Source organism: Mercenaria mercenaria, unplaced genomic scaffold (assembly GCF_021730395.1).
Source record: "Mercenaria mercenaria strain notata unplaced genomic scaffold, MADL_Memer_1 contig_829, whole genome shotgun sequence".
NCBI lineage: Eukaryota > Metazoa > Mollusca > Bivalvia > Venerida > Veneridae > Mercenaria > Mercenaria mercenaria.
In genome coordinates this window covers 56,276-67,758 of record NW_026463736.1, presented here as the reverse complement: position 1 = coordinate 67,758, position 11,483 = coordinate 56,276, and the positions used below count along the sequence as shown (strand labels likewise).

At 40.3% G+C, this 11,483-nt stretch overlaps 1 protein-coding gene across 1 annotated transcript; it reads left to right on the top strand.

Annotated features, from left to right (window-relative positions):
- Positions 1 to 5,580: 5,580 nt before the first annotated feature.
- Positions 5,581 to 6,777, top strand: LOC123523242 (uncharacterized). Its single transcript, XM_045300958.2, has one exon. It carries the CDS (start codon positions 5,581 to 5,583, stop codon positions 6,775 to 6,777), a length of 1,197 nt encoding a protein of 398 aa, XP_045156893.1.
- Positions 6,778 to 11,483: the final 4,706 nt, after the last annotated feature.

The window sequence follows — 11,483 nt, the reverse complement described above, 5'->3', positions numbered from 1 at the left end:
TGCCTTGAATTTCACATCACATTCCGTCCGATGATGTCTTCTACTTTCCTTGATGCTAGAGTTGAGTTTGACAAGATTAATATTAACAGTCTTGATCTCTTCAAGTATGGATGTTCCAACTTTACTGAGGTACGCCATATGTGCCTGCTGGTGCTGTGGTTGTTGCTGAGCTTGTTGCTGTGGCTGTTGTTGATACTGTTGTGTAAAATTCGTCTGTGGTGAGGTATAATATGAATCTACCCAATTCTGCATGGTATTTTGAGGTACCGATGTATACACAGGTTGATGATTCGGTGTATAAGTATTCATCTGTGGTACTGTTTGTGTATACGGTTCATTGATATTTGTTGCCTCCATGACTTCTTCAAATATAGATTTGGTAGAAGGTAAGATATCCTCCATCCTTCAAAAGTGACATGGAGTTAGGATGTACCGCCTTTATATACCCTATATAGATCCTTGATGCAGATGTAACACGTGTTTGCATTGGTTGATCAAGAATAAGTGTTAACATGAGCTAAGATCCACGTAATATTTTAATTTTCTCCTACAGCCTTTTTTGTCGTCAGCATTTCCATCAATACTTAGCATTGTATAGTTTAGGTATAGATCTTTCTAACAAGGGTCTATTCATTAAAATCGGATGACTAATCAATGAGCAGTCAAGAAAAAACGTAGCGTCAAGAAACACAAATAAGCCATTTTAACGTTACATTTAGTCGTACAGAAAAATGTATCGATGACGTCATTTATAGTGCTCTCTATTAGGTTCGCGCGTTTTATATTTATATAGCGCAGTGCTCCATAGGCTTCATTGCACTTTCTGGCAGTAACCACTATGGAGCTTGAAGACAGACTTGCATACATTGAGAGGAGCTACCACAGGTTGGGGATGGATATCTCGTTACTCCGACAGGCCATCCAGGAGAATGAGGTTGAGCGCCTGCAGAAAATGAAAAACATGGCAACCCAGACAGAGGATGAAGAGGTGGTGGAGTACACGGAGATGAGGATGGAGGAGGAGCCAGCCGTGTCAGCGGGTCCAGGGGACAACCAGGCCAACCCCATTGTCATTAATGGGCCAGGGAAGGTGGAGGAAGCGGGCCAGAGCCAAGCTGCCAGTGAAGGTTCGGACTGGGAGGCGGATGAGGAGCCGTCCTTCACTTTCCAAGGCGGTCGTTCAAAGAGGAAGGACCTTCAGTACTGCCCGACCTGCCGTGGCATGCATTAGGTTTTGGAGATCCTCTAAACCTAAACCAACAACCCTTTTCAGGGCTACACACATCTTTTCAGAAAGATACCTACATTATATGGTCAAAAACAATTTAAAAAACCAAAGTGGTCTAAGGCCCAAATGGTAGTTTAGTAAGGCATCTTCTGATTAAAAATTAAATATGTAAACTTGATTCTGAATAGTCCGTTGTTCCTCTATCCAGTTCGAGCCTTTACTTTATATACAATGTTGCTAAAGGTATAGGGTATACCATTCACTATGGGTTTACGAAAACTTCTTCGTTTGATACGCCGGTTGATCAAGAAGGATCGGACCCCTGACTGGGTGTACGTAGAGATTGAGAAGAGACAGAGGCAGGCAGGCCTGAAAGCCTTCTTTGCAAGACGTGGAGTGGAGTGGCCACGTCCGCGGTACAGAGTTAAACTTAACAACCTGTACCCGGCCTTGACTGAGCCAGTCTAGCTTAATAATTTATACCCGGACTTGTCTGAGTTTTATTAAGTTTTGACTTTAAAAAGGGTCCTTTTAAGGACCAACCAACTATTTTAAAGTAGAAAATACCTTGTATATTGTCAATTGAAAAAAACAAAAAGAACATTTATCTTTTTTCTAAACATTTTTATTCAAGATACAACTTTAAAGAACATACACACACATAACTATGTTAAAAGTCAATGTCACTGTTTTTTATAATTTTGGATGCTTCTGCTTGGGTTCTCCCTGGCTCTTCTTACTACTACCTTTTCGTTTGGGTATGAAACGCTTCTTATCCTCCTTCTTAGTCTCCTGTTCCTCGGTTTGTGGTGGGGTATCCTGATTCTCTATCGTATTCCCCTGAGACACTATTGGTATGATCAGATCGAATGTACCATATGATGTAGGTGTTTTTGTTTTCCTAATACCTTGTACACCAGCAGTTGGCTTCTGTGGAACAAAACCTTGTCGCGGATCGACATAGGGTACAGAGCCAAAGCCCAAGTTTACGCTGTTTTCCTTCAGCTCTGCAATATCTGACCATTTGTACGTGCGTGGTGGCACTGGTGGTATACTGATAGAGAATCCTCCGAAAGGTGGAAATAATGGTCTACGGGCTGAAGTTGGCGGTGTGTCCTTGCTATCGTCTGCTTGTCTAGTGGGACATTTGTTAGTAAAATGTCCTAATTCGTTACAGTTGTAACATCCCAGGTTCTTCATGTAGCTTTGCTCGTTGGGACATTGACTAGCAAAATGTCCTTCCTCCTTGCAATTATAACAAACGTCCTTTCCATTGTTGTAGATCAGCCAGTTCATACCCCTGATATGCTTCTTTAATTTCTCCAACAACACGTCACTTGGTTGTTGATAGTGCATGGTATCAGCCCCATCTACTTTCTCTACAGGTGCATAAGTTTTGTTTTCCATCTTGTCTCTTCAGATTTCAGAGATCAACTGATGTCGATGTGCTGGCAGTCCCCGTATTTATAGGATTTTTTCAAGGCCATCATGCCAGCTTGGTTTCTGTCAGTATAAAAGGACAGTCATCAAGGGATTTGTATCATTTCTGCCTAGGCAAACATGGCAGCACCACGTAAATTAGTACCTTACTCAGATACTTCGAGTAGCAGTGAAGATGATGAAGAAGAACTAAAGAAGCATCGTTTATCATTAACTAAAAAGAAACCAATATTAGCTACTAGAAAAGAACGGCGTGAGGATTTAGAAGAAAGGCGTAAACAAGCAAGGCAAGATCAACACGATGAGAAACGACACGACCTGGCAAGCAACTACTTTAACATTACACCTAGAATGGAGCGAAAATCAAGAAAATTCAAGACTCAAAGTAAAGTGTACAATGGCACATTCAAACCCTATGACCTGCCGTATGACTTGACTTACGAACTATTCAATGTTATGGTAGACAAGATGAAAGAAGAGTGTCAGACCAAGCCTAGAGATAAAGTTCGAGACTCTATTGATCATCCCGATTTGAAACTTGGGTATATATTTCTCAATTAATTCGGTTTGCTAGAGCGTGTATTCATGTCAAGCATTTCAATGAACGTAATCAATATATTACAAGTAAACTTCTTCAGCAAGGCTACCGTTATTACAAATTGCGTAAATATTTTGCTAAATTTTACTATCGTAATTCTGATTTAGTTTTAAAATTCAATAGTAATTTAAAGACACTTCTGCGAGAAGGTATTTCTAAACCCGTTTTTTATGGGGATGTGGTTTACAAACTTCGTAAGATCTTGGGTCATGGTAATTTTCCAAATGTATTTGGTAAAATTATAAAAATTTTTATAAAAAGAGGTTACGACCCAACTGTTTTGAGACATACCGCATGTTTAGTTTTCAATCCGTTTACAGTTGGACACTACGCTTCCCTCTTTGATTGTGTCTGACGGAAGAGGGGGAGAACTCTATGATGAGCAGTTTTTAAATCCTACCAGGACTGAACTGTTTTGATATCTGTCTTCTGGCCTGTTTCGTCGGGCCCTTAAGGGTGTTTCTCTTGTTGCTCTGTCTTCTGAAAAGGCATTGGGTACAAACGTTTTTGGTTCTAAAGGTTTGCTTTTTATATATTTATACACGAGCATTTTTGTGTTTTACATGGCATGCCTTTTTGTTTCCATTACGTGTGTTAGAGATTCACCTGGAGGGGATAACTTTTATTTACACTGTCCCGTGTCTTTGGAACATGGTGGGGGTAAGAGTGAGGTTGGGTGCGCACCATAAACCGGTTTAAGCTCCCCAGTGGTGTTTTTGCCACTGACCGTTCCAAGGCGGTGCCCCACTGTGTTCCTTTATTTGTTCGTTTTGTCCTAATGTGTTGGCTTTGTGTGTGTGCGCGTGTATGTGTATTTGTGTGTGTGTGTGTTTGTGGTGTACGCGTCTGCGTGTTGTGGGTTTCGTTTTGGGGAGGCTGCGTTTTTGGTACGTGGCATTCCCTGTTTGATATTTGTCTTTGTTTTTTTTTGGAATACACGTCCCATTTGACAATGCGTCAGCAGTGACAGGTGAAACTTTACTTCAAGAAATTGAAAATGTCATGCAAAGCAATAAAGATTTCAAGATTCTTGATGGTTAACTGTATGCTGAAATTACTCATATTTCCATTCCTGAAGGATCCGGCAAAGCCAGACAAAATATGCATCATGGATCACATGTCAGTATGGAGAACATGACTCAACTTGAACGGAGTGTAATACAAATTGACAATACGATCCATCGTTGTAGGTATATGCCATGCACAAAAATCAAATACCGAGGAATGGAAAAAACGATGGCACATGATACGACAATCCAAGAAAACTTTACAGCAGAAGGAAGCTTAGACGTTATTGGATAGTGTTGGGATCGGATACGACCAGCCGTGCGGAATAGAGGAGTACCAGAAAATCCAGACTAAACTGTACCCAGACTACATTATCAAGGTTCACACTCAACATGGTAAAGGTGAACCTTTGTCTACCTCACCCACCATGAGGAAAGGGAGTAAAGTTATACACGTATATCACCACGGAGGACATTATGACACCATCACTTCGATCAAGGGATTTTATGGACATAGTTTTTATTGTGAATACTGTGACATTGGTTATAACAATCTAGAACAGCACAAGTGTAAAAACATTTGTCAGTGTTATTCAACGGAACTCTGTGAACCTGGTGTACAGGTGGTTTGTAGTGACTGTAGGATTAATTTTAAAAGTGTTGAATGTTATCAGAAGCATAAGCAAATCACAGGTCACAAAATGAATAGTATTTGTGAATCCATATGGCAATGTCAGTCTTGTCATAGTATTGTTGTAGGTACAAAGAAAAGTCATGTTTGTTCAGGGTCTAAGAAATGTAGATATTGTAAGGACATTGTTGGACCTAATCATGAATGTCATATACCAAAATATGTTTCGCCTGAATCTGAAGGTCCTTCAGATTACATCGTTTCTGATTTTGAGAGTCGGTTCGATACAGGTGAGCACATTCCAATTTTTTGTTGTGCTCAACGCTTTTGCGATGAATGTATCCGTAAGGACATCACTGAACTGTGCGATCACTGCGACACGTTACCTGAACCCAGGGAAATGTTGTGTAGGGGTGATAATACCGTGGCTGAATTTTGTACTTGGTTATATAAACCCACCCGCAAAGGATCCACGGTCATAGCTCACAATTTTCAAGGGTATGATGGTCAGTTTATCTTGCGGTATATTGTCAGTCATACCACAACCAAACCCGAGGTCTTCATGAATGGAAGCAAACTCATTTCCCTCAAATGCAATGGACTCAGAATGATTGATTCCTTAAGCTTTCTCTGTATGCCATTGTCAGCTTTTCCCAAAACGTTTGGTCTTACTGAAATGGCTAAAGGCTATTTTCCACATTGGGCCAATAAAGCTGAATTCCAGAATTATGTGGGACATTACTTAGACTCAGAGTACTATCATCCTGGCGGTATGAAACCCGAAGCTCGTGAAGCCTTTTTAGAATGGCACCAGGAAAAGGTCAACACACATTCCATCTTTGATTTTCAAAAGGAGATGGAAAAGTATTGCCGATCAGATGTAGATCTATTAAGGAGGGGTTGTGGTGAATTTCAACATCAGTTAATGGCCAGTGACGGCATCAATCCTTTTACCGAATGTGTCACTTTGGCTGAAGTCTGTTATTGTGCCCATCGCAAAAACCCATTACCAGAAAACAGTTTGGGTATCATATCAGATGCAGGATATCCAAACAAGACCCGTTATACCATTAAAGGTGTACGATGGTTACATGCTGAGGCAACTACCACAGGAAAATCCATTCTTCATGCACTGACCGGTGGCGAAGTCCGTATAGGTCCCTATTCTGTTGATGGGTACAATGCAGAGACCAATACGGTGTATGAGTTTCTAGGGTGCTGGACTCATGGGTGTGAAGCATGCTATCCAAAGCGTGAGGTCAAGAATCCTTACTCGTTAAAGACCATGAATACATTGTATGTAGAGACCTTTTCACGATTTGAAGCTTTACAAAACCAATGGTACCACATTGCATACATATGGGAATGTAAATTTGACCAAAAGTGCAAGGAAAACCCAAAGTACAAGAGTTTGATTGATCGGTTCTATCTCCATATGGAACCGATCAAACCCCGTGATGCCCTGTTTGGTGGACCTACCAATGCAGTCACTCTATACCATGAAGTAGATGAAAGCACCAATCAAGAGATCAAGTACGCTGATATTTGTTCACTGTATCCCTATGTGAACAAATACAAAGACTATCCCCTTCATCATCCTGTCATTCTAAGTCAGGAGGAAATTGATATGACAAACCTTAAACAATACAGAGGTTTGGTCAAGTGTAAGGTGCTCCCTCCTCAGGATTTATGGTTACCCGTCCTACCCATGCATTGCAACAAGAAAATGGTGTACACCTTGTGTCGTACATGTGCAGAGAAAGAAATTCAGGCCGGTACTCATTCACAGGAGGAAAGGGTCTTGGTTGGGGTTTGGACTTCAGTGGAATTGAATAAGGCTTTAGATCTAGGTTACAAGGTCCTTGAAGTGTAACAAATCTGGCACTTCAAGGAATGGAGCGACACTGTCTATAAGGAATACATCAATAAGTACTTGAAAATGGAAACAGGAGGCCAGTGGTTATCCCAACTGGGTCAAGACTCCTTGTCATCCTTGAAGATGTGGAAAAGAATCCTGGGAAAAGGGCCGTGGCAAAAAACCATGCTCAATTGTCTCTGGGGAAAAAATGCCCAAAACAATGTCTTGCCCAAATCGGAATACATTGACAAGCCAGCCAGGTTATACGAAATCATGGCTGACCCTCACAAAAAGTCCACTACTTTGACTTCTTTGAACATGATGAGTTTTCTCTGATCAATTATTCCGATTACACGGATATGTCAGAACCCAATGCTGCAGCCAATGTGGTAGTTGCAGCTTTTGTCACTGCCTATGCTAGGTTAGAACTGTACTCAGTCCTGGAACGTTTAGGGGATCGGGTCTTGTATTTTGACACAGACAGTTGTATGTACATTTACGACCCGGATAAATACAACATTCCCATTACAGACAGTCGATTGGGGAAGTGGACTGATGAAGTACCCAATGGAAGAATTGTCAAGTATGTTGCCCTGGGTCTTAAAAACTACGGGTACGAGTACATTGTCAATGGGGAACGCCACACAGTGTGCAAGGTCAAAGGCATTACCCTGGATTACAATACCACCCAAAAAGTCAATTTCAACAGTATGTTACAAGCTGTCCAAAACAGGGAATCTTTTTCAGAACTCATTGAATATCCATACCGTATCAAAAGACATAGGGATCGAAAGGTCACCAGTGAACTCCAGACCAAGACATTCCGTTCAGTGTATACCAAACGTGTCGTCGTGGATCAATATAAGACCGTGCCTTACGGATATCTTCAGTCTTAAACATGACATCAAGTGAGTCGAACTTACATATTTGAATCAATCAGAACTGACTTCAGCATTATAACCAACAAGTCATACATAAAAGTATCTTGAATAAAATTAACAAAACAGAAGAAGTTGTGTTATATTTTTGGCTTCAAGATGGAGAATAGCTCGGGAGTATTCGAGAACACGATGAATTTCTTCGCTGCTGAACTCAAGGAAGTGTGCCCAGTACATCACAAAGTATGGGCGTATGAAGCACATTACAGTAAAGTACATATTGCCTTTTCAGGTAAAATTATTCACAGCTTATATAAGAAACAGGACGGATTTAAAAGAAGACTTCTCCATCGTCCACACTGGTGATTCGTATACGGACATGGGAATCAATTTGCCAGAGAATTTTTTGGTAGATATAGAATGTGCATTGTGCGATATTCTGCAAGCAAAGAAGTGTCTCAACGTCAAGTACAAGGACATTACAAAAGTAAGGACAGAGTTGGATATGAGTTTCTCTACATGGATGTACATGCTCCGAAAATACATGAGTAAATATCATTCTGACATCGAACTCGAGTGGTGTGAACACAGTTTGCAACCTAATTCGTTTTGTACGTGTAACATCACGGCGGAACCCAAAATGATGGATGGAGATGATAAAGTCTACGTCAACATTCTGACTATGTTATGTGATCACCATGCAAATCGACAATGATAAATACTAACGGTACAACAGAAAAAGCATCATTCGTAAACATGATGTCAAACAAGGCAGCTGTGTTGTCTCTCAAACTCAAAGAGTTGATAGAATTGAATGGGGGTGAAATTACTCCTAAGCATCATGATAAAACTTTGGACATAGCGTTTATGCCAAAGCTAGCTCGCAGTACTTTATATCAGTATGTGATGAAATGGTTGTTTTACCAAGCCAGGGTAAATAAAGAATTCAGACATCACCAGGTCATGCATGGTGTTATGCACATTGTCAAGAAATATTTATTTGTTGACGAGTCGGGACTATTACCGCTAGCACTACGGCAAGGAGCAGTCATACAGGGTTTGAACAACTTCACGGAAGGTGAAAAAAACGATCTCCTTCACCAAGTGAATCAAATATTAGAACATTTACCAAAGATCAAGTCACTTTTGTGGGTGCATTATATTGTAGCATCAGAATTGCTGTACCTGAATGACCAGTACAGATTACAGCAACATGTCAGACAGTAAAGAGAAGAAAATCTTTACACCTGGAGAAACAATTATTCATGTCATCAACTGGATGAGATTAATGGATAAAGCATCAAGCAAAAATGGCACTTATGATATTGATGACTGTGCGTATGATGAAAGATCTTGACAGTTTAAACTGGTTATGTGAACTTTATAACTGTGACATTGAAAACATTAAATTGGAGTGGTATATGAATGACAAGATAGAAGACATTTATTTGTTAAATAATTGTTGACTATTGAAAAAACTTTTGTTAACATTGTTAAAAAGTTTTATGTGTTGTGAACATTGTTTTTGTCAACATAAGTCTTTTTTTTTGTGAACATTGTTCTTGTCAGTATAAATAAACATGTGAACCCGAATATGTTGTCATTATTATTGAAACCATCATGGAAGAAAGTAGTTTACTATTTCAACATCCTTGCAATATTTTCATTTCTGGACCAAGTGGGTCTGGTAAAACACAATTTGTCAAACAATTGATTGAGTTTAAAACGGATGTGTTTCAAACTGTACCACAACAAGTGGTGTGGTGTTACAAAGAATGGCAGTCTACCTACGCTATGTTGCAAGAAAGAGAAGGATCTTATATCAAGTTTGTCAATGGCATCCCAGACGACGACGAGGAGATTGTCAGCGATACCAGTATTCCTCATTTGGTGGTGTTTGACGACATGCTCGGCGATAAAGATGAAGAAAAAATCAAACTTTGGTTTACAAGAAAAGGACATCATCGTAATGCCAGTGTGATTTATATCACCCAGAACATGTTTCAACAATCCAAAGCAAGTAGAACAATGAGTCTGAATGCGCATTACATGATTCTGTTTCAAAATACTAGAGATAAAGGACAAATCAAAGTATTGGCAAGTCAAATTCAATTACCACATTTACTCCAAGCCTATCGAGATACCATTTCTGTCCTTCACGGATATTTAGTGATTGATTTTCATCCAATAACTCCCGAGTCCTACAGACTGAGAACAGATATCTTTCATCGTTGGGTGACTGGAGGGAATCGAGGACCTGTTGTGTACACGGGTCTAGTATAAAAGAAGAAATCATAGGAAGAAGGTATTCACTTCAAGACAATTCGTCATGGATTACACACCAAAAGCTGTCATCAGAGCTTGGAATCGCACAGTCAGGAGAAAAATATTCATAAAAGACAACAGTTATTACAAGCGGGTCTGCATGAAATGATCACATGGTTTACTTTAGCAGCCAAGATCATCATACAGAAAAAGATTCAACTGCCTAAACAGACTTTGAATTTCATGAACAGAAATCAACAAGAGATTCAACAGTTAGCAGACGCCAATGTGGATGCCGACACCAAACGTAAATTGATACTGAAACCAGGAGGCAGAGGATTTATTGGAGGTGTTATGATTCGAAGTCTACTTCGTTGGGACGGACTAAAGACTTTGAGAAAATTGGACAAAGCTGTCAAGAAAAGATCTGTTAAAACGCCACCAGCCAAGAAAGGTAAAAAGAGATCTGTCTAAACGCCAGTTGCCAAGAAAGGCAAAAAGAGATCTGTTAAAACACCAGCCAAGAAACACAAATCACCGTTGAAAGTCAAAATACAAGTCAAGAAATCATCGGGCAAAACCACAGGGAGGACACTTCCACCACCCATGAGGAAACTCGATGATCGGTTTGTGACTATCAGAGGAAAATCTTCACCAAGACAAGACTCGCCTTTGAGACCACTCAGTCGTGTCTCTGATGTGATTGATCAGACAACACCGGTGAGATCTCCTCTCTCACCTATCAGTATCATGTCTGGATTTCAAACTCCAAGTCCCATGCAATCGAGATCCAAGAGTACCTCCCCATCCTCTGTTCTCAATACTCCTAAATCAAGATTTAATAACGTGGTGGTGGATCAACATGATGGCTTAACCTATTTGACTCCAAACGGTAAATGGACTGTAAGCAAATTAACACCAGGAGAAACTTCGTTCTCGTCTCCGTCCCGAAACTCAACCCCAAGATCGTTTTTGTCCAGTACTTCGTATGGAACTCCATCTTGGGCAAGCTCACCTTTCTCCTCATTTACAGGGTATCCAAGTGGAATGTTAGCCCGATTTTCACCACTGAATCGACAAGTATCTACACTTAGATCAGGTTCGATCAGTGATGCTGCAAAAACAGCCTTTGAAGCCCTGTCGCCTATATAAGCCCAAGTATTCACAGAAACAACATCATTTTGTTGCTGGGACAGTCACGAAGATGGCATGCAAAAGAATTGCAAAACGTAAAACACCGTTGATCAAGAAACATGGGGCAATGATGTTAGCTTTAGGCAAAGCATAGCCTCAGTTTAGGAAAAGACTAATCAAGGACGTGCCTGAAGATCTAATCAACTGTGTGAGAGAGTGCTGCCAGAATGTTTTAAAAGGAAATGTATCTCTATCAGAAGCACAGAAGCACCAGTTGCATCCAAGGCGTCAACAACTTCGGGACTTGGCAAACAAAAAGATTCCAATCCAGAAGGAAAAACAAATATTAAATCAGAAAGGAGGATTTTTACCACTGTTAGCTTTTGCGCTAGCACCTGTGCTCAGCAAGAGTCTTGGAAAGTTGATAGATAGATTATGAAGAAA